Source organism: Rhineura floridana, chromosome 2 (genome assembly GCF_030035675.1).
Source record: "Rhineura floridana isolate rRhiFlo1 chromosome 2, rRhiFlo1.hap2, whole genome shotgun sequence".
In the NCBI taxonomy this organism is placed as follows: Eukaryota; Metazoa; Chordata; class Lepidosauria; order Squamata; family Rhineuridae; genus Rhineura; species Rhineura floridana.
The window spans coordinates 106,849,163-106,876,125 of record NC_084481.1 but is presented as its reverse complement, the minus strand read 5'-3'; the positions used below and the strand labels follow the sequence as shown (position 1 = coordinate 106,876,125).

General features: G+C 42.6%; 1 protein-coding gene across 8 annotated transcripts in view; it reads left to right on the top strand.

The window, feature by feature from the left end:
• Positions 1 to 26,963, top strand: part of SLC25A22 (solute carrier family 25 member 22) — a 133,602-nt gene that overhangs the window by 91,962 nt on the left and 14,677 nt on the right. For all 8 annotated transcript variants that reach the window (XM_061610023.1, XM_061610030.1, XM_061610027.1 and 5 more), the window contains exons 5-9: positions 3,035 to 3,125; positions 14,622 to 14,740; positions 22,798 to 22,969; positions 23,796 to 23,950; positions 26,153 to 26,228. In XM_061610023.1, the coding sequence (XP_061466007.1) occupies positions 3,035 to 3,125; positions 14,622 to 14,740; positions 22,798 to 22,969; positions 23,796 to 23,950; positions 26,153 to 26,228 (613 nt within the window). The remainder of the gene's footprint in view (positions 1 to 3,034; positions 3,126 to 14,621; positions 14,741 to 22,797; positions 22,970 to 23,795; positions 23,951 to 26,152; positions 26,229 to 26,963) is intronic.

Sequence of the window (26,963 nt, the reverse complement as noted above, 5' to 3'; positions counted from 1 at the left end):
TGGGGGCCCTGTTGGGGTGTGCAGATGCCCAATGATTCTGACCCTTGCCCTGATAAAAATAGAAATGGACTGCCTTCAAGTAGATCCCAACTTATGGCTACCCTATGAAGAAGGTTTTCATGGTAAGCAGTATTCAGAGGGGGTTTACCATTGCCTCCCTCTGAGGCTAGTCCTCCCCAGCTGGCTAGGGCCTGCTCAGCTTCCCATAGCTGCACAAGCCAGTCCCTTCCTCGTCCGCAACTGCCAGTTGGAGGGCAGCTGGGCTCCTTGGTACTACACAGCCTGCTCAAGCTGCACAGGTGACATGGCACGTAACTCCTGAGCCACTCACTGTGGGGGTGATCTTTAGCTGGCCCTTGACACCCAGGAGACACGAGCAGGGATTTGAACTCACAGACTCTGGACTCCCAGCCAGGCTCTCCTCCCCACTGTGCTATACCAGCTGGTCTTGCCCTGATGGGGCGTATAAAATTAACACATTAAGCACCGCACCTATTGTTCAGAATTGCAATAGCGTCATAATACAAGTTGGAGTGTTTTGTGTTTTCAAGATGGTGGAAAGGAGCAACTGTGAGGTCATCTATTAGTAGTGTTGATTGATTTCAGTTGATTCCTCCCACTGCCTTGCTCTCTAGTGGTATCATTTGTCAATGCTTAATATTTCTACCTAGCATGCTCTCTTGCCCTTCCTCCAGCTTCAGGCTGCTACTAATAATTTCTGAGGTACCATTATTTGCACTAAATTGCAAACGAATTTGCAAGGATTATTTTACAATCGTTGCTTTGTTGTTCTTTGTAGGCAATGTGAAGGCAGTGGCAAAGACTGGATTCCCTTTCCTAAGTGACCACAGTCATTCTGTGTCACTAATGCTGCTTTCCTTTGTTACCCAGAGCAGCCCATGGTTCATAATGCTTTCTGCTGTAGAGGGATTTGCTGTTAGTTGCTCTCAGTAATTGAGTACTCAGAATCACCATGTGCATGTCACATGCTGTTTACATACCAGAGGACAGAGCTGGATGTGCGCCTTCTCAGCTGAAATTGTAGAAAGGTGCTTTGGTCTGGCTTACTGCAAACTAGCTGCCAACCCCTGATGCTGGCCCTGATAGGGATGTATAGATTTAGCACACTTTTTATACTGAGCAAGGTTTCATTCAGAACAAACAAGTCTGAGCCTGCAGTAAGGTCAGGCTATCCTGTTAAAAAAAATTGTTGCCATTAAATAGAGATGCTTATCCAGAGTTCTTGCAGGAAATACTTTGCTGTTTTTTGCAGAGGAAAATAAATACTTTGCAAAGTGCTTTGCACACATGATCTCAGCAACCTTTAAAACAATCCTGTAAAGGCCAGTAGCTTAATTCCCATGGGGTGATAGAGGATGAAGCAGGAGGATACAGTGGCTTGTCTAAGGCTACCCAGCAAATTGATGGTTGAGATGAGATTTGCACATCCTTTTAATGTGCATGGACTTTGGGTCAAGTCGTAGTATGTTAAAAGAAGCAACCACTCCTTTTAATATAGATATAACCTGTTTCTAAATTGAATACATCAAAGCAAGGGTAGGGAAGGAGAAGATGGCAAGCATTGGGGAGAGAGACATGCACCTGGATAGGAAGTATTCCCATGCTCCTTCCAGTATTGGGCTAATGAAGGAGGGGGGTTTGCTTCAAAGACTGATGCAACATCAGTAGGATTGTGAATCAGTTTTGTTGTGTGGCAGATGAATAGCTGTAAATATTCTGGCTGATTTTGGAAAATACCTTCTGATAAGAAGTTTAAACCCTTTAATTCTATTGCTTTGAATGTGTGTATCCTTCTGACCCTATGGGCAGGGCCAGCCCCAGGCATGCTGGCGTGTGCATATGTGTGTGCGTGCGCAAGGCCCCCCACCTACCTGTCTCTGCTCCCCTTCCCCCTACACCCCACCTACCTTTCTCCCCTTCCCCTTTCCCTGGGGCTACAGGGGCCCCTGAGGGGCCCCTCCGCTCCCCTTCCATGATCCACAGCAACAGCTACAGATCACAGGGCAGGAGCTTCCGCCTGCCCACCATTCCCTCGCCCCACCTACCTGTCTCCTGTTTTTTAGCATTGCCATTAACCAAGATGGCAGACACAGTTTCCCTAAGGGGATGAAGCCTCCGCCGCCATCTTGGTTGATGGCACGCATGCGTGCTACGTGTGCGCATCTCTGCCATCAACCAAGGTGGCAGCAGGGGCTTCAGCACCTTAGGGAGACCTCGGCCTCCATCTTCATTAAGGGCAATGCTAAAAGGCTGGATACAGGTGGGGCAAGGGAATGGTGGGCAGGCAGAAGCTCTTGTCCTGCGATCCACGGCTGTTACCGCAGATTGTGGAAGGGGAGCAGAGGGGCCCCTCAGGGGCCCCTGTAGCTCCAGGGGCCCTCGGGCCAGTGCCCCACCTGGCCACCCTTTAGAACTGGCCCTGCCTATAGGTATGGTTTAGTTCAGGGATGGGGAACCTGTGGCCCTCCAGAACTCCTGTCAGCCCCAGCCAATGTGAACAATGGGCAGGGATAATGGGAGTTGCAGACCAACAATATCTAGAGGGCCACAGATTTGGCAGGTTCTGGTATAGATGATGCAGCCCAAGTTGTGGTTTGGGCATCTGGAGATGAAGCAGTTTCTGATTGCTGGCAGTGGACTTGCTGGCTCTGCCCCATGAAAGGAAAAATTCTCCTTCCTGACCTATCAAATGGGAGTCCACCCATGGTTCAACCATCTCCCAGTTAGGGCTGAATGAATGCTGTGCCACAATGTGGCAGGGGGGACAACTGTTAATGTTGTAGTTGCCACCATTGGTTTGGGTGGAAATGGGTACCACTGCTGGCTGCTATTGTAGAACAAATTTTCTTTATGGTGTGGCTCATATAATTGGTCTGTAATTCTCATCGGTGATTCCACAGTACGTTCTCTTTCCTGGCTCAAATTCTGGTCAAGTTGATTGCCACTGTGACTATATAATTTTCCAGTCTTTCCTGATGCTCTTAACATTTTGTTCTCCATGTTTCTTGCCCAGGGGCTGCAGTGAATCTGACGCTAGTGACTCCAGAAAAAGCCATCAAACTAGCTGCCAATGATTTCTTCCGGCATCATCTGGCCAAAGATGGGTGAGTGGAAGACACTGTGCATATTGGTTTCTGGCAGGAGTGGCATGACTGTCGTTTATGCTGGGATTTTTCAGCAGAACACCATTATCTGCCATGTGGCTGCATTGGTACAGCTGGATACAGTGCTTTGTATTTTTGCTATTGATTCAAGCACAACATTAGGCTGTGCAACTTCACCTGCCTTGGAAAAGCAATAGGATGCCACTGACACATTTCCTCTATAGAACAGACACATGTTTCTTTTTTTGTGGGGGACATTAGTTTTGCAGTTTTTCATTTGGTTTGAGGTGACTCGTCCTACTGGGAGACCACTGCTCAAAACAATACTCTTCCTTTCCTATCCAGGAATGGCTGCTGGGCCAATAGCTTCCCAATAGCAGCACTGGTGTGATTTTTCTCAAGATCACTGGGCGGGGGCAAAGGGTTACTCCCACTCTCTCTGCATGCCTGCATCAGATACCCTCTCCAAGCTCTTATTTTTAGGTATATTAAGTTCACACATTTCATCACCATCACGTTTGGCCCTTAGCCAAACCAACTAAAGGTATTATCAAACTTTTATTTTTGGAGGCATTAGGCAACAAAGGAGAAGTGGGTTTGAATTTCACAGCACCTTTATGCAGCAGAGAACAGATGTGTCATTCTGCACGTTTAATCAAGATGATGCATGAGAATTGAAAGTGAAAGCCACTGTCCTAGAGGACTGTTTCCCAGTTTCTAGAAATAGTCCACAATCTCAGCCAAAGTTACTTTGCCACTGGAATTTCCTTGGGAAAGTGTCCAAAAAGGAATGCAGTATCTGCGATTATGCATGTGTTAATGCTGAGAGGTCCTTTGTTCCTGCTGCTTATTCAAGCTGCTGAAGAATTGAAAGTATAGCACTAGCCAATAAAGGGGAAATTGCTTCATTTTTTATTTTATTAATGTAGTTGAGGGATGACCTTGTGCAGGGTGATACAACAGTCCCTTTGGCAGTCTTATTAAAATGGTTTCAATGACCTTCAAAACTCCTAAGGATGTTTCACCAAATTCACTTCAAACTAGATTGTATGCAAAATTCAGGACCTGGGGGACAGAATAATTTTTAAAACCTGAGTTGCAACTGTGATGTTCCTATATATTAGTGTATATATGGTAAGTGCTGGTTGTTTAGAGTATACATGGTAAGTAGTGAAAGAGGAGGGGGAGTGAATGGGCAATAGAATGCTTGATGATTGGCTGAATGTGAAAAATGGCTGACAGTATAAATGAAAGGATGACAGGTAAATCTGGGGGAATGTGAGGTGGTGAATTGTGGAATCTGGGGGGAGAAGAGAAAGAGTGGATTGCTTGGTGGAGTTTGAGAGAGTTGTTTGCCAGGAGAGCGTGAAGAAGGAGGGAGGTGGAGTTCAGATTAGTATTGAGTAAAACCATATGCTTATATGCCTTAAGAAGAAATCTTGTTAATCTTGTTAGCTTTGTTATCTTTAATAAATACTTAATTTGGTTTACCAAAGGCCTGATCCTTGGCTGGGGTTTCACAGACCAGAAGGGAGGGTAAGGTAATGACCAAGGCTGAAGGGGAACTGTAACAAATGGTGGCAGCGGTGAAGAGAATAACAATACCAGTATTCAGAGTCTCTGGGAATACTAGTATTAGGACGTGACTGGTGGTTGCCTAGCAGGGGGATCTGTTGAGATCTGTGCTAGAGCGGATAGGTAAACCATAAGAGAGTGCGGTCCGGACTGGTGGAGTCCCTGGTGGTGCCTAGTGACAGGCAGTAGCCACGTGCAGGTAGGAACCTGACAGGGAGAGCCAGGGAAGGACGCATCACAGCAACCAATTCAAGTAAGAGAGAGAATGCAAATCTAATCTCAGCAGGAGTGCTTAACACTCCCCCCCCCCGCAGCATCAAAAGTAGCTTCCCTTTAGCTGCTTTCCCACCTGCAGAAGAAAGGCCATGAAGATCTTGGCCCCCATAGGTGGGGAAGCAGTTGCAAGAGCTGGTTTTGATTGAGGAAATGATAAAGGGGGAATGGACTAAGCATACATGCACACTTCTCTGATCACATAAACAACCCTTCCCCCTCAGACAATGATGTAAGGTGGAAATTTTTCCAGTACTTACTTTTCTGTGGAAACGATCTGTTTCATAAGTTCATTAGTAACAATGCATGGATACCAACTGCAAATATAATATAAGGCAAGCTTGGTAATTGTTTTTTTAGCTTTGATTACTAAATACAAGTAAAACAAACATGCTAAATCACTCTTTGGGGCAGTGGAAAATTTTCTGACGCAAACTGAAAATTTCCCAGTGTAAATTACTATAGGAAAATTTTCCAGTTCAAATTTTTCTGAAAAACCCACTTCACTGTCTGCGGATGCATTTCAGCTTAAAAAATAAACCATCAGTTCCACATTTCCCAATGTATAGAGCTTCAGTAGCAGTTTTAGCCTTGTGCTCCTTGATAGAGTAAGGGGTTGTGAAATGCTCTGATCACTACCATGCATGACCCTAGACAACCGTTCATCATAGTAATATTTTGTAGTAATTATAGTTAATCCTGAACACACAGGGGCCTAGCTTTTATTTATAAAATCAGTAGTCTGGTAGTGCAATATAAAAAAGGTGGAAATGTTTTACTTGCCTTCGATTTATTGAATCTGTTGAACACAGATACCCTCAAGGTATTTCAAGGCAGACTCTGAAACAATGAAGGCTATATATATTACTACTTCAAGTCTAGAAATGAAGCTGTGTTTTGGAATGAGATCTTATTGCATCTATGCCTGCCATATGTGGTCTTCTTTTCATTCCTCAATTCAATAAAAAAGTATAAAAATTCTGTTTGTAACCGTGCAAGTCTGAATTGTAGATGGTAGGAGCAGACCCAGTTTTTCCTGCCCCACCCCACAAAGAAAAACCAGTTCTGCAGCACAGAAATGGCAGCCTGAGTGAGGAATATCAATTCAATCAATGTCACAGAACTTGAGACAGCCCTAAGAAGATCCATGCAAAGGTTCACTTTCCATCCAAATTTGAAGTTCTGCAGTTGTGTTGATGATATTGAAGACTACCATTTGAGTAATTTTCAGATGGCCCCATAAACATTGCCAGCATAGTTATCAGCCTAACTAATGGCATTGTATTAAACATTGTTTTCTATATGTAGTATTAATCATGAAATTGGTGGCTGATGGTCCGCAGGACACTTTATGGGCCCTTGGGTGTCACAGCCTGTGCATTTGCAATAAAATATGATAATTGGAGACAGGCCCCAGGATCAAACTGCTTGTGGGATGAATGCAAGTTCATTTCTTGGCAAACATAATTAGCATGTTGTAGATGTTAAGTGGCTTGTTTGTAAGGCAGGTCCAGTTTTGTGGAGCTGGTTTTACCTGGTGTAAACATCTGGCTGTAGAGGCTGCCTTGTAGCGTCCTTGGTATGTTTGCATTAGGAGAAAAGAGTAGCACTGCACATTCTTTCTGTGTATGTATATGCACACAGAGATAGGAAATGCATTAGCACTCAGTCTGTTAACGTTGCTGCTGCTTTTGCAAAGTAAAGGGACTGCAGAGGCAGAAAAATCAGCTGCTGTTGTGGCTTGAATTCTCATGTTTTGATTAAGCATTGCAATTCACAAGGAAGCTAGCTGAATTGTATGAAAGGTAGAGTGGTGGTGATAAGCAAGTGTCTCGAAATTGCTCTCTCTGTAACTGTCTCTAAATGTAGCATTCTGGCTTTCCTTGTGGGAGCAAATGCGAGCTGTTCAGTTATGTGGGAAAAATTAAACATGTGCATTCAGATGCCACTGGGATAGGTGCTGTGTGTCCCCTGCCCCTCAGGAACCCAGCCATTGCAAATCAAACCTGCTCTCATCAGTGTTGCTTCATCCTAGGCTCTTTCTTGGTCACATTAGATCAGCTGATGGGTGGTAAGTTCAAGCCTGCTGGAAAGTGCTTTGCTAGCCCTATGCTTGGAGCTTCCTGAGTGTCAAGCACAGGGCTGGCAAAGTCCCTTGCACTGTGATTCCCAAGTGCCCGACAACCAGCTGGCTGTCAGATGCCTGGCAAGTGCTGTGCAAGGGACTTTGACAAGTGAGAGACAACTCACCTGTCAATCATCTAGTGTCATAATGACAGATGATTGACAGGTGTGTTATCCCACTTACCTGTCAAAGTTGGCCTGCAGGGTTGGGGATAGACAATGATCTGGCCTGCCAGAGCAAAAGGTTCCCCATCCCTGTTCTAGAGTGTGAGAGAATGTTTGAAGGATGGATCAGAATGTTAAGATCTTTCTTTTACTGGGAACCCTCAACAAAGTATGGCAGTGTATCCTCAACTAACAGATGGTGTTTCTGTTCAGGGTTCTAGTCAACCTGGAACCACAGCCTTGTAGTGGTGTTTGTGGTAGGTTTTGGGAGTGAGAGAGAGAAACAGACACCTCCCTGCCTTTTTTTTTACCCTTCTGAACCTCTCTCATTGTGCTAGCCCCAAACTTTAAGTCTTAGTGTCATATAACTGGGATAGCGGGAAAGGGGAAAAGTTTCTTTTTCCTTCTCCTTCATATCAAAACCTCCTTGTATAGTGCAGGGTGGGGAGACTTTTAACCTCATGGTGTGCATCCCTGCAACCGTAAGTATGCAATGAGTCACTAATGGCTCAGGCCAACCAATTCCCTCCTCCCACTTCTCATTTTTTCCCTTCCTAATTGATGCTCTCTAGATTTTGTAGGTCCTGGAAATAATTGAGAATACACCCTTAGGCTATTTGGGGGTCCCCCCTTATTTTTTTTTATTTACAAGCTATTTTTTTCTGCATACATGAGATATCCACGACCTTATTTTTTGAGTTCTCCTGTTTCACTGCAAGACTAATAAGTACTCAACCACCCAAATTCAGTATTAGATGGAATGATGATAAATTATGAAGTTGCATTTTGTGAACATTTCAAAGGACTAGAAATTACCACTTGCTTCAGAGTTCTAAATTTAAAATTGAATGAAATCGTACGAGAAATCACAGGGGTACTGAAGCTTGATTTAGCTTAGTTTAACAAGAGAAGGTCAACAATGGCTCAGTTTTTGTATATAATTTGCAGTGTCTCTATTGAATAAACAAATAGATTTTTACATGATAGGGACGGTATGAAATTTGGAGCACCTCCTTTCTTCTTCCCATTTCAGTGTAAGAGTAAGTCTGGGAATCACTATGAACTCTTCCACCCCCCTTTGCTGCTTTTTGGCCCAAAGGCCCCCCAAAAGAGTGACCAATATATTAAAACAACAAAACATACTACAGAATACAGTAAAAATGCCATGGCTCAGTCAGCAAGCAAGACAGTGTAATATGTTCTGCAGACAATTTCAAGTCATGGAGGTGAGTTTTCTGTAGTACAATCAATGAACTTCATTGTTCCAGCCATAGCACGAATGTAGTAACAAGCTCTTTTTCTCCTGTCCTGGTCAAGAGAATCCACAGCAGCCCACCTGTTCCATCTTCTCAGTGTAATGCATATATTAACATGATTTCCTATCGGAAAAGCTTAAAATGATGAAATAAGTAGATTAATGTCCTTAGTGATCTAGGGCTGCAATCCTAAATCCTTTTACAAGGAAATCAGCCCTGTTGAACCCAGTGGGATTTGCTTCCAAGTAAACGTGCATAGGATTTCACTGTAGAAAACCTTACCATAGGGATGTTATGAAAATGACAATAATACGTGAAGCTATTGATATCATTCCCAGATTGCATTGCATCACGGAGCTGTGACTTCCATCACTTTAAGGAAGCCTGACTTGTTCAGTGAATTTAGTCTTGGCTATTGTGTCTTAACATTGCTGATTAAAAAGCATTGCTTTCAAGCATTTGAAAATATTGCTGGACTTATTATTATTACCTTATCTTCAATTATATTGACTCCTTCCTGTGGTTCCATGTAACCTTGCTTTTTTTCTCGTGACCTTCCCTTTGTTTGTTGTTCTGGTGTGGGGTTGGAAAGCTGCTGATTTTAGCTCTTTTTCTCTACCTAGCTGCTAAGCATTATTGTATTAGTTTCTTTGCAGACCCCGTCACAATTGCAGGGAAACTGATATCTTTACCCTTTTCCTTTCTTGCTTTATGTTTTGCTTGGTGAAGAGATATATGAGACATTTTATTCTTAAAGTGCACATGGAGAATTTTCTGCTGTGTCTGTCACCATTCCCAACACTTTTTGGGTGTTCTGGCTCATAAAAATAGGATTTCATGCTGAAGCCCAAAACCTTTATGTCTTATGCCCAACCCATGAGGTTTCAAAGTATTATTAAGACTTTGCTTTAAAGCCATTGATGTCATAGGGTTTTGCCCCTCCTCTCTCAATAAAAGTTGGTCATTTCTTCAGTTTCTGGTTCTGGTCTTCCTTCCTGAAGAACAAACTGCAAGGCTAAAAGAGAAATCCATATCTTAGGCCAACTGACTGAATTCCCATTAAAATACAATTAATAAATTTATGCTAATTACTGAGCTACTCTGTTAATTACATTTGTTTTATTATGTTGTAGATGCTAGCTGAGTTCAATATTGCAGAAAGTGTGAACACAGTAGGATAATACCAGTTGAGTATATTCAGTTGTGTAACTGTTTCAAGATGAAGCAGCAGAAAAGAAGAAACTGATGGGGGGTAGAATACTGGAAGAGGTGTAGAGTAGTGACTGAGGTTCATGGAAAAGGATAAGGATCTATGAAGCTCCTCTCTGACCATTGGAAGACATGCACACACTTGTGTTTCTGAGCATGGAGCATGTGCTACCTTTATCTTTTCAGGTAAATGTCTACATGACCATTAGAGACAGAAACATATAATTATTATTGGGAAATGCATTAGATTCAATGCTGGATGTCTGATTCTTTTATTTACAGTACAGTTGCAATAATGCAGAAAACTAGGCCAGTCCTAATGTGGCATTAATCACAAAAGAGGTGTGCACAATAACTGTCTTCCAAGGCAAATGTGTCTGGGCCCAGATGCTGGTGACAATCTCGAATAACTTTACTGTGTTAAGTGATCCTGATGATGTACTCTTGCAAGTTGTTGCCTTGCTGGATCAGACTAAGGTCCACCTAGTCTTAGTATTCTCTGCAAATATCCCAGCAACCAGAAGATACCAATGGGCCAGTTGCCCACTAGTAGACCACGAACTGTCTTCTTCTCGCTCTGACTTAGAAAAAATATGATTCTGTCCCTCATGTTTCAGACGGCTTTGAAAAAGTAATTGCATGGCATGCCATATATTTTTTTTCCAAAGGGTTTCCACCCAGTGTCTCCTCTACACTTTTGAGTCCTCAAGCAGTAAATTCCTACAGATGTTCGGATTTTTTCCTAAACTTTTTTCCTAAACTTAGAGCTTTGTGGGCTGGGTAAAGCATATAGATATATAGAAAATATATAGAAAATAGAGGTCTTCAGAGAGTCAAAGTGCCTGCCAGATTCCACTTCCGCATACATACAGCTAATCAACTGTGGTAATTGATTGGTTGGGAAGCATGTCACCAACTCTCTAATTTCCCTTCACACCAATGTGACCTGGTATAAAAAAACTTCTTCCAATATTTTCAAAAGAGAAATCTATATTTAATGATTTAATGATCTTCACTGTAGGCTTACACCTATAATCCCCTCAGATGAGAGGAAGGTGAATCTAAGCAGCAGTCTTGCAGGCTGAGGAATTAGCTGTATGTGGTTCCCTGAAGTAACTCTTCCATATCTTCAAAGAAGTCAACAAAGTACTTGAGGAAGTTTCTGCAGTGGCAGTTCCTCTGGGCAAGGGGATGAACTTTATGCTGCCTGATTCTTCCCACAGGACTGAAAGTGTTGACAGATGAGAAGCTTCAAATGTGTTGTGCTTGCATTTGAAGGAGTAACTTTGTGACACACCATTTCATTTGCAGCTTAGGCCAAGTTGTCATCCAGTGGCCCAGATCCTTGGTTGCTGTAAATCTTCTGTAAATCTAGTTGACACTAGTTGACAGAGCTAGACCTACTTTGTGCTAGGAAGATCTTCTGCATTCAGAAAATGTGTTTTTCTCATATAGACCTCTTTGGGTTTTAAATCAAATTCATCTAGTCCACTTCTTGATATGTTTTTCTTTACTCTATGTGACTGAGGTGATGGCATAATCTACTCCTACCCCTCCCATTACAAAGTGCTGGGATGAAATGTATTGGCGACTATTCTACTGATTCTACTGCAGTACTTTTGGTTAGTGCAATAGTGACAGTTTCTTCTCAGATAGCAACTTCCCAGTGTTGCTTTAGTGGCAACACAAGATGTTGAATGGGAAGTATCTTAAAGGATCCTCCAAATGATGTGAGGGCTTTCGCTTTCAAATGACTAGTTTGGTGCAACTGTTGCTGTACTATCCATCTTCTCCAGGTGTTGCTGCTCTATCCTGCTTTTCCATTTGGTCAGGAGTGACCAGCATAGGAATCGGCATACTCGCATTGTGGAATGCTAGCGGTAATGTGTCTGTTGTTTATAAAAGCAGTATAAATGCTGGATAAAGTGCCTTTATTGGGTGGGCATCTGAACCTTACACTTTGCTAATACATTACATTTTTGCATGTATTTTAATTGGGCATCAGGTTCAATTCCTCAGTCTTTTATCTCAAGTAGCAGGTAACTGAGATACCCTATCCTGGGGTGGGGTGGGGTGGGGTGGGGGATAATTTTTATCTGAGACACTTAAGGAAATGGCTTTGAGATCTTTTTAACCCTTTTAAAGGTTTGTAGTACTGCCGCCTTCAGTTCCAGTTTGGAAAAAGGGCGGGGTATAAATAAAGATGATGATGATGATGATGATGATGATGATAGTACTGGTCTAGATGGTTAAAAGTCATATAACCTAGATATAAGGTGGCTTCATACACATCTCCAGTAGGATTACCAATTTCTGGATTATTTGAGATTGGGTGAAACACTTTTCAGTGGAGTAAATGGTGCTGAACACATAGACAGATTCTGCCCAACTCCATCAATAACATCATTCCAGTGTTGGAAGTACCAGGAAACTGGGGTGGGATACAGTGAAAAACTCACACATTAAGTAGTGGACAGACAGACAGACAGACAGACACACACACACACACACACACACACACACACAATAATGTGAGGGCTTTAGTTTTTAATTATTGTGTGTGTGTGTCTTAACGTGTGACCTTCAGTAGACTGAAATATTTTCTGCCGGCTTAATGTTGTAAATTAATAGGGATAAGCACAGAAGAGTGTGGCCCAATGATATAGCTCTAGATGCAGAATTCTGCCATTGCTTCCTGTGACAGGCTAATAAGTGTCATGTGCACACTCAGAATTCTGATCTCAATCACCACTGACAATCCTGTGCAAATGTAGGGCTCTGGATTACTATCATTTTCTGTCTTTGACAAAAAGAATATTGGTGCTGGTAATTACTTTTGTGCCCACCTAGTGCTAAGATTTTTTTTTAGCCCATTATTGATTAGATGTAGTCCTTCAAATCTGTAGTATATTAAACAAGTGGAGGTGTCATTCCAGATATCTGATTCTTTCTGATTAGGCTTCCCATTGGTCTGTCTTGGGCAGACTGGTCCTTGAGCTGTCCAGTTTGAGATCCCTTTAAGCTGTGGTGGGGAACCTGTGGCCTTCCAGATGTTGTTGAACTTCAACTCCTATCAGCCTTAGAAAACATGCCCAATGGTCAGGATGATGGGAGTTGTAGTCCAATAACAACATTGTAGTCTGGTGGGTCATATGTTTGCCATCCATGCCTTTAAAGAACCTAATGAACATTTTTTTATTTTATACCAGCAACAGCTTTATGTACTGCTTCATTCCACGTGGTCTCAAAGTGATTTACATAACAGAACAAAAAAGATATAAGATAGATACAGTGAAATATAACCGCAGTGGTGACAAAGTTGGGATTACTCTGGAGTGGCAGTGGGTAACCCCTCTGCTTCTCCTGCCCCCCATGAGCCACTGCTGCACACTAGTTTTTCGTCTTAATGGTTCTTGCTATTTCCCCTTGTCCAATGGATTCTGCTCTGATGGTGATAGCATTGCCTGTGGATAGATTCTCTCATCTTACATTTTGACAGAGAAGAATCACCATGACAAGGACTGATGAAAGCAGTGAACTATGTTCTGCAGTTTACTACTGGGGAACTGAGGTCAGGGATAGAGGAATTGCCTAATATCACAGTGGCTTTATTTCAAAGATGAGCCCCTAGGTATTCCCATGGTGACTATCACTCTTCATGTTTTTGCTTTTTGCCTAGTACATCACTGAGATCTTTGGGGGGATCTCTTATGGTGGTCTCCCATGGCTCAGGTGCACAGCTTATAACTACTGGAAGCCATGCATCCAGTATTGTGGCCCAAGCCTGTAGAACTCTCTCCCAATTGAGATTAGTCACCCTCCTTGCTGAACTTCAGCTGTAGGACAACAATTGTCTTATTCCAACAGGCATTTTAAAGTAGTGTTCAGGATTATGTCCAGTCTTATAATCCATTTTTACTGTTTTATTCTGTGCTGTTAATTTTTATGTACACCCTTAGAAATGCTAATGATTAAGCAGTATATAAATGCCTTAAATACATACATACATACTAACACAACTAGTCTTCTGGAAATTCTCTCCAGCATTTAGCATTTCTTTTTGTCTGTCTGTATTTTTATTTATTTATCCCACCTTACCTCCAAGGGCTCCTGCTGGGAGGAAGGGCAGGATACAAATTAAATAATAAATAAATAAAAGGTGGCAACCACATACATGGTTTTCCTTCCTCTCCATTGCAGCCTCACAAAATGCTGTGAGGTAACTTAGGTTGAGAGGCAGCAACTGGCCCAAGGTCACCCAGGGAGCTTCATGGCCGAGCAGGAATTTGAACCCTGGACTCCTAGATCTCAATCTGAAACACTAACCTCTATACCACACTGGCTGTCACCGAATTTGCTTGCCTAAGTGCCTGGGGTTATACTTGTTTACATTTGCATGTCGCTTTCGTAGGAACACAACGAAGAAACAACAGAGATGCTCACTGGATGGTAGTGGAGCAGAACTTCTGCATTCTCCTAAGCTCCCAGGGAGACTTTTCCCACCAAAGAGGGCCTTGCGGGGTGGGGAGAAGCTGCCCTGTGGTGGTGCATTAGTCCACACTGCACATCTGGCTGTCCAATGCCTTTTTTGTTTCTCTTGAGTGTCTTTCCACTGCCTCGGGCAATGTCAGCCACTTGGTTATCTCCAGACAATTTTTTATTGCATTGCAATCATTACAAATAATGTCAAGTTTGGGCATGCCCAACAACTAACATTCCCCAGGGTTTGTCCCTTCTGTGATCTGCAAGTGACAGAGACAGGGCTCCTCGCAGAGAGAAGCAAGCCTGGCTGTTGCTTTGCCTAGAGGCTGGTTAATCCAGCTGGGGTAAAGCAGCTGATTTTTCTTTATGTGTATGTCTCTCTCTCTCTCTCTTTCTCCCATCTTTTTATCAGGAAGAAGCTGACACTAATGAAGGAAATGCTAGCTGGCTGTGGGGCAGGGACCTGCCAGGTGATTGTCACCACTCCCATGGAGATGCTCAAAATCCAGCTGCAGGATGCAGGCCGAATTGGTACCTCACCCATCTCTCTTCTCTCCTCACCATGACCATGCAGCAACAGAAAATGTCTGTGATGGGAGGGCTCTGGGAGTGAGGCAGCGGTGGGAGGGAAAGAGCATTGAACTGGCCTGGGATAAGATTTTATGAAGGGACAGTATACAAATACCCCCAGTAAATACCCATACCCAAATCGTTATTGCTTAGTCCAAGGCCTTCAAGCAGTGAATCAGTAAAAAGTGGGACATGTGCTAAGTATAACCTTATAACATAATCAGTTGCAATATCCAATATATACCTAAACAAATAATAAATCTGAAGGATATGGAGCCATTTCAGGGGTTCGGTCAGCTGAAGCAGCTCTTTGTATCACCAGAAAGGACGTCCACCGTGTGGCCCAAAGGAGGAGGTTTTCTCTTTCCATTCTTCTGATATGGGAGAGTCTGAAAGTGTATCTTTAGATATCTGTATAGAGGAGAGGAAGTAGGTAAAAGAATACATGTGTTCAGCTTCTGAATTATTAAACTGGATAACTAATGCAAAAAGGAGGAGGATTAGTTGCCTCTTCTGCTTTTCTATGACACCTTCTTTTTGCTTTCTCTCTCTCCCCCCCCCCCAACCAGCCACTGGGCCTGGCAGCATGCCAAAGCCTTTAGCTTTAGGAATAGCGTTCTTGCCCCAAACAACTTTCCCTACCATGTTGTCTCCTCTTTTTTTTTCCCTGGTCAATTTCAGGTGAAAATCCAGAATACTGGATCCTTTCTGTTGATAGGTGTGGGACATAGGGGGAAAGGTGTGAGGGTGTGTATGTTGGAGGAGGGGACATCTTAATGCTGTTTACCTATCTACTACATTAACAATTAATTCTAACAATGCAGGAACATATACTACAGCCATGAGAGTGGCTGTATACTATAGCCAGCATGGATTTTTCACATTCTGCAATGTTAAATTGAAAATACCCCCCACGCCATTCTGATGTTTCCCATAAGTGAATTTCAAAACAAACCCTTACAAAACTTATAGTTCTGAACTCAGAAACGCTTAACAATCCTATAGGTTTTCATGGTGATACACAAAACACTCAGAGAATCGAGAGTTCAAAGAGTAAAACAAGAGGGGGGAAAATCCAGACCCCTGGTCTCATGATTTGTTGAAATTAATTAAAAACCAGCCATGTTAACAGAGTATGTGTAGTCCTTTTTACTGACCTTCCCCCTTTAGGATGCACACCTTAACGTAGTGAGGGGGTTTGAGAGTGATGAAGATCTAAGAGCAGTGCCGTCAGGAGTCTAGACCAAGAGGCTAAACTCCTAACAGGGGCACCCAAGGCGGAATGGTCAAAGCTGAGACACCAGACTAAGATGCATCCAAACTCAGAGGAAGGCAATGGTAAACCACCTCTGAATACCTCTTACCACAAAAACCCTATGAACAGAGTATCCAAAATGCAACATGAGATAGTGCTGGAAGATGAGGCCCCCCAGGTCAGAAGGCACTCACCGAGCTACTGGGGAAGGACAATGGACAAGTACAAGTAGCGCTGTAACTAATGACACAGCTGGGTCAAAGCTGAAAGGAAGCCCAGAAGCTGATGCTCACAGATGCGAAAGGAGAGTCCGGAGTTGCACGATGCACATAATAGAAACATGGAATGTGAGAAGCATGAACCAGGGAAAGTTAGAAATTGTCAAGCAAGAAATGGAACATATTTACATTACAATACTTGGCGTGAGTGAATTAAAATGGACGGGAATGGGATATTTTCAGTCAGACAACTACAAAACTATTTTATGCAGGAAATGAGAAATTAAGAAGTAATGGGGTGGTTTTAATAGTGAGAAGTGATGTAGCAAAAGCAATTAGGAGCTACAATGCAAGGTCCGGGTGAGTGATATCAATGAGATTAAATGGGAAACCTATTAACATAACCATCATCCAAGTCTATTGATCACACACCAAAACAAGGTGTGCTGATAATCATGGGGGACTGGAATGCAAAAGTAGGGAACAGAGAAGAACTAGGAATTGTGGGGAAATGGGACTTAGGAGACAGAAATGAAGCAGGAGAAAGACTTACTGAATTCTGTGAAGCCAATAATTTGTTTCTTGAAACACATTTTTTGATCAACCGAAAAGACGACTGTACATGTGGACATCACCAAATGGTCAATATAGGAATCACTGATTACATAATTGGTAGCAGAAGATGGAGAAGTTCCATACTCTCTGTGAAAACAAGACCAGGAGCAGACTGCAGTACAGATCATGAACTGGTCGTATCGAAAATCAGAGTAAAGCTAAAGAAGAACAACAAAACAATAATAATGCCAAAATACAATTTAAATATCCCAGAAGAATATAAAGATCAAATAAGGAACAGATTTGAAGCTTTAAACTTAGTTGACAGAGAGCCAGAAAAACTAAGAAGTCAGAGACATTGTCAGGGAAGAATGGAAAAAGACAATATCTCCAGTTAAAAAGAGAGAAAGACCTCTATGGATGACTGACGAAAATCTTAGAATGGTTAAAGAGAGAAGGAAAGCAAAAGCAAAAGGAGATAGAAACACGGTCAGAACCCTAAATGCAACAATACAGCGACTAGTATGTAGGGACAAAGACAACTATTACAATAGTTAATGTATAGAAATAGAAGATGACAACAAAAAGGGAAGAACAAGAGCCGTATTCCAAAAGATTAGAGAAATGAAGGAAAGTTAAACGGATGTTGAATAATCAACAGGGGAATACACTGACTGATCGAAATGAAATAAAAGGAAGTTGGAAGCAATACACTGAAGAACTCTATAAAAGAGATACCAGGATGATAGATGCATTCATGGAGGAACCGTATGATGAAGAACCAGAAATTTTAGAATGTGAGGTGAAAGCTGCTCTTCAAATACTTGGAAGAAACAAATCCCCAGGAACAGATGGCATACCAATAGAGTTGCTACAAGTTACTGAGACTGAATCTGTCCAAATTTTCACTAAAATTTATCAAGAAATATGGAAAACTAAACAATGGCCCACAGACTGGAAGTGTTCAATATATATCTCAATTCCAAAGAAAGGGAATGCAGTAATTATCAAACTATTGCCTTACTATCCCATGCAAGTAAAGTAATGCTCAAGATTCTACAACAAAGGCTCTTACCATATATGGAGCGAGAAATGCCAGACGTCCAAGCTGGATTTAGAAAGGGAAGAGGCACCAGAGATCATATCGCAAACATACATTGGATAATGGAATGGAGCAAGGAATTTCAGAAGAAAATCACCCTGTGCTTTATAGAATACAGCAAAGCCTTTGACTGTGTAATCATGAAAACGTATGGAATGCTTTAAAAGAAATGGGGGTGCTACAGCATCTGATTGTCCTGATGCGCAACCTATACTCTGGACAAGAAGCTACTGTAAGGACAGAATAGGGAGAAACTGATTGGTTCCCCATCGGAAAAGGTGTGAGACGGGTGTATTTTATCACCCTATTTGTTTAATCTGTACGCAGAACATATCATACGGAAAGCAGGATAGGACCAAGATGAAAGAGGTGTGAAAATTGGAGGGAGACATATCAATAATTTAAGATATGCAGACAATACCATACTACTAGCAGAAACCAGTCATGATTTGAAAAGAATGCTGATGAAAGTTAAAGAGGAAAGTACAAAAGCAGGACTACAGCTGAATGTCAAGAAGACTAAAGTAATGACAACAGAAGATTTATGTAACTTTAAAGTTGACAATGAGGACATTGAGCTTGTCAAGGATTATCAATATCTCGGCACAGTCATTAACCCAAATGGAGAAAATAGTCATGAAATCAGAAGAAGGCTAGGACTGAGTAGGGCAGCTATGAGAGAACTAGAAAAGGTCCTCAAATGCAAAGATGTATCACTGAACACTAAAGTCGGGATCATTCAGACCATGGTATTCCCAATCTCTATGTATGGATGTGAAAGTTGGACAGTGAAAAAAGTGGATAAGAAAAAATCCACTCATTTGAAATGTGGTGTTGGAGAGCTTTGTGCATACCATGGACTGCGAAAAAGACAAATAATTGGGTGTTAGAACAAATTAAACCAGAACTGTCACTAGAAGCTAAAATGATGAAACTGAGGTTATCATACTTTGGACACATCATGAGAAGACAGGATTCACTAGAAAAGACAATAATGCTGGGAGAAACAGAAGGGAGTAGAAAAAGAGGAAGGCCAAACAAGAGATGGATTGATTCCATAAAAGAAGCCACAGACCTGAACTTACAAGATCTGAGCAGGGTGGTCCATGACAGATGTTATTGGAGGTCACTGATCATAGGGTCGCCATAAGTCGTAATCAACTTGAAGGCACATAACTACAGCAGTTACTGACCTTGCCCCATACTCTGACTTTCATCTTCTGCAGTTTAAAAGTTAAAAAAAATGCCTGGCTGATTTTTAATTAAAGAAATGTAACACTGAAGTGTTGGGCATGCTCAGTAAGAACCGTCAGTGTTCTAAAAGCCAGGCTGACAGCTGTTTGGCTTGGCTAATCAGGTGGCCACACCCATGCCAGACATTTATTTCACTTTAGACAGTCATGGTTTCCCCCAAAGAATCCTGGAAAGTGTAGTTTGTGAGAGCTGAGAGTTATGAGACTCCTGTTCCCCTACAGAGCTCCAGTGGCCAGAGTGGTTTAACAGTCAGCCCCTCTTCTGGAGATTGTAGCTCTGTGAGTAGAATATGGCTTCTCCTAGCAACTCTCAGCACCCTTCACAAAGTACACTTCCCAGGATTCTTTGGGGGAAGCCATGACTGTCTAAACTGAAATACAGGCCTGGTGTGGATGTGGCCAGGAAGAACTTTGGTTTAAATTTGGGTGGGAGACTTCATGTGCCTGCTGTAGAATAAAAAGGTGGGGGGAACTCTGAAAAAAAGATACCGTTCACAATGTTTTCCTTTTGGAAACGAAAGGGGCTTTCCTTCTGCCCAGTGCCCACCCACCCAATCTCCTCCCCTCCCTCTCCCCTCCACCTTCCCCCCTACCTTTCCTCCTCTTCTCTCCCCCTTCCCCCAGCCCCTCCCCCAGGTCAGTTTCAGCTATCCTAAGCATGATTGTACAGGAGTAAATCCCATTAAACTCAAAAAGTATGCAAATTATCAAACCTACCCTACCCTCCTTCTCTCTCCTATCCCTTCCCTTTTGCCCCTCCCCCTTCCCCTCCCCCTCCCTTCCTCCTCCCCCTCCCTTCCTCCTCCCCTCTTCTGTTCCTTCTCCATGATTGCACAGCAGTAAATCCCACTGAACTCAATAAACATGCAAATAATAAAATCTGCCCTCCCTTCCTCCTCCCTTCCATCACTTCCCTTTTGCCCCTTCCCTCCCCTTTCCTTTGCCCCTCCTTTCCCATCCCCTTCCAATCCCCTCCTTCCCCTCCTCCCTCCTCCCCCAGTGATCAGTTTCACCTAACCTAAGCTTGATTGCAGGGGAGTAAATCCCATTGAACTCAATCAGCATACAAATGATCAATCCATTCTCAGCAAACTTGCACAGGATTTCATTTCTTACCTCTTGGATTAAAAAGCAGAGAAATTCACTAATAGGCAAAAAAAAAAACCTTGAGGTTTAAGAACGTACCTATAGCCAATAGATATTTCTATCAAACTTTAAAAAACAGGGAAATTGGGCAGCTATTGGGCACCAGGGGAGCAGGAGACCTGAGCTCCTCCCTGAGAGATTGTACCATCCTACAAATTTGTCAAAATGCAAACACCATTTGGGTTGGTCTTTCACAGTCCAATCCACTTCCTGTGTAGTTTGGAAGAATTTTGTAATATGTGCCTCTGAGCATATGGTGAATGGTGGCAACACCTGCAATCAGCCCAAATAACAGAAACAAGATAAGTGCTGTGCTGATCTTTTTTTAGGCGGGAAGAAGCAACAATATTAGAAGAGTTGATATAGTTGAGTCACTTTAAATATGTTTGATTTACTTGGCAATTTCAGTGAAGTTTCCAGTAGTAAATAATGTTCTTGTGCATGTTTCTGTGAATATGTGAAGTACTGCAACACTTCGCAAAATGTACACTAAAAAATCTCCAAAAACAGTTGTGGAATAATGGTACTGACTATTCTGCAGAATAGTCTCCAATAGATATGAGCAGTGTCTCAGTTTGCACAAGATAAAACAGTTGGAGGTGAAGTATATTCTAACAAATTTCTAGGTGTGCTCCATGTTTTTAATTGACCATGCCCACCTTTCCTTAAGTGGAGTGGTTTAAGCAAAGCAGGCTGAAAACATGTATCTTGGGCAGGCCAAGTTTGTTTTTCCAACAGCTAGAGTCATTGCTTAAGTAGCAACATATTGTAATCAGTCTGATTTTACATCAGACTTGCAGTTTCAGATTCAACTGTTAATGCACCCAAAATAGAAATAGAACATAACCTACAGTTTGAAACACAAAAGGCTGTCTTATGACATTGACCAAAAAAAAGGCTTTGAAATTAATAAAAATAAATTTGACACAGATTTCTAGGATAAATAGTGAGAGAAATACAATTTTCCAGGTTAGATTCTCTGTAGAAACAGTAGTAACACAGGAAAGAAGCAAAGTAAGAAGAACACCAACAAACATACAAAAATATAATTCTCCATCTTTGGAGATGGCAGGTGTTGCCACCACTCACCATATGCTCAGAGGCACATGTTACTAAATTATTTCAAGCTACACAGGAAGTGGATTGGACTGTGAAAGACCAACCCAAATTGTGTTTGCCTTTTGACCAATTTGTAGGGCAGTACAATATCTCAGAAAGGAGGTCAGGTCTTCTGCTCCCCTGGTGCATTCATTATAGCTGCCCAATTTCCCTGCTTTTTAAAGTTTGATAGAAATATCTGTGGTCTATAGGTACGTTCTTAAATCTTAAGGTGTTTTTGCCTATTAGTGAAAATTGCTTAGCACAGATGAGTTGAATGGGAAAGTACTGCAGCCATAGAACTGAGCCACCAACACTGTTCAAGGGGTATAGTTGTGCTGGGTCTCAAGGGGTCTTAGACCCTTTACTTTTTTGGGAGAAGGGTCCCAGCAGGATCTCTGTGTCTCCAGCATCCTATGCGCCAATCGGCATGAAAGGGGATTGTGTGAGCCACTGAAAAGAGTCTTCTAACATTCTTCCTTGTCCTGTGATTTTGATTGCCCCTTTGCCCCTCTTTCTTTCTCTGTGTATCTCTTGTTTCTATTTGTAATCTAAATACTGTGTTGCCAGTTTAAGTTAGAAGGCTGTAGAAAATGTTTACTACAGCACAACACTGGAATTTAGTGTTTCCTTTGCAGCAGAGGCTATGTATGCAAATATATTAGCTCGGGATTTACATGGGCTCCATCTTCTGATAAAATAGAAGAACTGCAATAGAAGTAATTTAGGGGAGAGAAGAGAACAGACTATGTCTCTCAAAAGGTCTTTAGAGCAGGAGTGGCCAACCTATGTCCCTCCAGATGTTGCTGGACTGCAGTTCCCATCGTTCCTGACCATTGGCCATGCCAGCTAGGGCTGATGAGGAGTTGAGCAACATCTAGTGTCCAACAACATCGTTGGCTACCTGTGCTTTAGATATACAACATTTTGAACATTTCTTAGAACTATTAACCTGTTTTTAAAAAATTGTAAATATGGAAAGCCTTCACTATTGTTAGGCTTAGGGCTGGCTTTAGGTTCGTGCTTTGGTCTTCAACAGTTGGGCTGTGGCCTGAGGTAAAGTAGTCATGCTAGAGGCATTACCACCTTTTTTATTATTACTAGTCTATGCTGCTAATGGTCAGGGAAGAAGGTGTTGTGACAGCCACAGAAATATTTTACTTAGAACTAAAGTTCAGTAGCAAAAGGTAACTCAGTCAGAGCTTTGTCTAGTGACTGTTGATCAGACAACAGCACAGCTGACCTTAAACAATGTTTGTTGCATTTATGGCTGTCCATCCTCATGTCAGAAGCAAGACATTTATGTCCCTACCTGCAAGTTGAGTGTTGCATTCATGCTGTAGCATCCATTTAGGGTGGTAAGTGGCAACTCTGTGTTGATTCCTCTGCAGCTGCTCAGAAGAAGCTAATGGCAGCACAAGCTCAGTTAAACCCTTCCACTGGTGCTGGGGCAGCAGAATCTATCATGGAGACACGAACGACAGCAATGCAAATCACAAGGGATTTGCTTCGGAACAAAGGCATTGCAGGACTTTATAAGGGACTTGGAGCTACATTGCTAAGGTAGGAGCACACAGCTTTAGGTCCTTTGGAGACTGTAGATTAAAATCCAAAAGGAGCCCGATAGTCTGGGGTTGAGTGGCTGGGGGCCTGATATGTGGGGGATCCTGTCGTGGGACAGAAAGTTGGACCATAACATTCAGGCTTCTTCCATATTCCTCCTTCTACTTCAGCCTAATGCCCTTCAAATGTTGTTGGACTCATCTCCACCTCCTATCAGCCCCAGTCAGCATGCGCAGTGATTAGGGATGGAGGAAGCTGTCATCTGGCAACATTTGGAGGGCGTCAAGGTTGGGGAAGATTGTTCCAAGTAAATGCATGTGTATTGCTTTCTGGCTCTGAAGTGCTGTATTTGATAATATTTGTTGGTTTTGATTGCTGTTAACGCACCATCATTATACATGGTGGTTTAAGACAAGTGCGTGGGCACACACACACATACACACCAGTCCCCTGCTCCAACATGTGTATTATGTAAATCTGAAGTGGAGAAGACAATCAAGGGAGGAGAGGAAGGGCAGGAAAGTGAGAGGCAATGACTGTGAACAAATGCACTACCCTAGGTGTTAAGTCAGTTGTGGATGGGGACTGAGGAGTTAAGCTGATGGGATGATGATACGCTGCATTGGAGTTTCGTAGTACTAAATGAGCATGGTGTTTTTAAGGTAAGCAACAGAATGAGGATACTTGATGACTTTGGAAGGGGAAAGAATCACACAACTAGCTGTCCTTTTCAAGTGACAAGGGGTAGCTTGATCAATTCCCACTATTAAAGATTAAAGTAAAGAGCTGTTCCCTTGACCCTCACAGTCTTGCTTCGTCTTTACAGGGATGTACCATTTTCCATTATTTATTTTCCATTGTTTGCAAACCTGAACAAACTGGGACAGACGGCCCCTGATGTCAAAGCTCCATTCTATGTATCCTTCCTTGCTGGGTGTCTGGCTGGAAGCACAGCAGCTGTAGCAGTGAATCCTTGTGACGGTATGTACTGCAGGGAAGTTAGAGCACCCTGACTGAACCCCACCCACACACACACACAGGGAGTTTCATCGGAATGGTTGGCAACTGAGCAAAACTATGGAAAGACTGCAAATCAAAGTGTTTCAGTGTTCTCATGCGATATGATGTCATTGAAAGAGGCAAGCTGACATCTAGTGCAGTGGAGTAAGTAAGTGAGGGAGACACAAGAACTGAGTTGCAAAGCACCCAGCACCACAGTGAGAGAAGGTGCTGTCCAGATTGTTCTAGCTAGTTGCATATTTTTCATTTGAGAAAGATAGCTGAGAGATGTAGCAAACCACAAGCCTTCCTTGTTAGAAAGGGAAAATGCTGTGCTACCGCTTATCTTTGAAGTAGCATGAACAGTGTGCAAAGTACAGAGGTGATCTCTGGAGGGTGAACAGACAAAACATGGATGGAGTGGGGGAGAGGGAGAAGTAGGAGAGATGGAACTGACAATGGCTGCATTCAACCCTGTTCTGTGAACTCACCACCACTACCACATGCTTAGTTTTAACAAATAGCATCCTGGTTTGATCAAAACTTAGTTTGCTACTATGTCTTAATGTTTGCAGGGCTGGTTTGAAGAGCTTGCTCAAACTGTAGTTTCCCAGTTCACATATAATGGCAAATGATGGTTTGCTCAAATCAGTAAATTATCCATTTAAGCTGAGGCTGGGAGGGGAGAGAGGTGCATCCAAGTACCAGGCTTGTTCCTGATCAGAAATGTGATATTTTGAATGCAACTCATGAATGTAAAGATTTTGACAGGAGAGGCTTTAAGAAATGAGTCATGAGGAGGGACCTAAAGGAGGGAGGCTTCACAGAAAGAAAGGCAGATGGTGTGAAGGTTGGGGGGTGGGTGGGCGGAGGACAAGAAACAAAGGATGTGAGATTATTGGCAAACTTGTCTCAAAAAGAAGAGAGGATTCATCAAGGCTGATGCTAAAAGAAAAGCAAATGAAAATTCTACACCAAAGGAATCCTGAATTTATGTCAAGGAAACCAGAAAACTTCTTTATGAATAAATTGAGCATATTTCCATAGTTGGCATCCTTTATTCTACTTCTGCTGTTCATGAGGATGGGCAAAGAGGTACCTCATGCCGTGAGGCTTCAAAAAACATATTAACCCCAGATCACATGAAAGTCCTATACAGCTTCCTCTTAAGCATCTGAGATGTCCCAGGTATAGCTTCCCTTTGCAGCCATAAGTATTAGAAACTTACTTTAAGAAAGAAGTGGAGATTCTCAGAATGTTGAGAATTGGCATCAAGTTTAGCCCATGTGCAATGCTTCCAGAGAATGATGGAAATAAACTGAGTCCAGGATTGTGTCTTTTTAACAGCCACATTAAGTGGAACATGCCCCACCCATAAACAAATCAAAGGATCCGACATACCCAAGGGAACCCAGAGCTATGCAGAAGTAGCAAAGTGGTTGCTGACCGCTGCACATTCTTGTCCCCTGGTTCCTTGACAGTTTGTGATCCCTCAGCTCTAGGCTGAGGGCTCATACATTTGTGTTTTTTTTCCCCTCTCTCCACCTCCAAACTGGGCAAACGAGTGTAAGAAATAAGAAGAAACTTAGAGGGGAAGAAAAAGGCAAGATGAGTGATGGGAGAAGGGGGAGAATGCTGAGGAAGGACCAATAAGGGGACCTACATCTCTCCAGAACAAACCAGGACCATAGCCCATTAAGAAGCACATTTTTCTATGGAAGATGGGAGATGCCACCCCTTTACAGACAGTTCCCTCCAATCCTGAGCCACAGACACTGGTAGCACATGTACACCAGGAATACACTGCAAGATTTCACTGCAAGGCCCCTATCTATAGTCAAAGGCTGAGGGTCTTTATTTTTATTTATTTATTATTTGATTTATATCCCGCCCTTCCTCCCAGCAGGAGTCTTGTAGTTGAAAGGTGGCAGAGATGCAGTGTAATGCATTAAGGAGGGAGGTGACTTGATCATAACGACAGAAGCAAATGAAGAGTTTAACAAAATCACGTCCAGATGATGTTCATGGAGGGAGAGTTGTAAAAGGGAGGTCATAAAATCTCTTTCAGCTCAGCGGTGATAGAATTCTTGCATCTGTCTAAACAGCTAGATGAACCCTGGAGAAATTAATCAGATACAGACTAGAGCATTGATTGTATCAAATTCTGCTGTCTTCTTTCCTCAGTAATCAAGACAAGATTGCAGTCCTTGCAGAGGGGTGTCAATGAGGACACATACTCAGGGATAATAGACTGTGCCAGGTAAATAATCTCTTAAGGGTGATCACCAGTAGATGAAACCTGAGTATTTGTCCCTAGGATGTCAGTGAATAATTATAGAAGATTACTAACTAAACGATGGTGGTATGGAGAGTTGCATGCATAGAAACAATTCATATATGAATTTGGTACTTCTTTTTTTTTTTGCTGAAGTATTCAGATCTACTTAAATAAAATTGTGGAGTTCTTATTCAAATATAATGGCACCATTAACTGTAGCTACTACCTAGATAACTATATGCTCTCTCCAGGAATGGAAGTACTATAGGAGGCAGAAGCTGCTGGGGGAATGACCATGAAGGAGGGACATGGTTGCCCTCATCTCCTGCCTATGGGCTTCCTATAGGCATCTGGTTGGATACTGTGGGAAACAGTGTGCTGAACTAGATAGGCTTTTGGTCTGATCCAGCAAGACTCTCATGTTTCTAAATAGGCCCGTTGATAGGTTCGACCGCTAAAGTATATTTTGTCATGCATCCAATCATGGCTGGTGGGGAGGAGCAGCACTGCAGACCTGAGCTTCTGGCAGCACAGTTGCTGCCACTAACCAGGAGGAAGAGAAGCAAAGCAGTGGGGACATAGGCACTATGAAGGTGTACTGGCAGGAGCACCAGATGGGCTCTGCTGGGGTGCCCGCATAGCACCAGTGTCCCTGCTGCCTCAACCCTCCCACTCTCCCTCCCAGTAAGCAGCAGCAGCTCCACTGCCAGGAGGTCA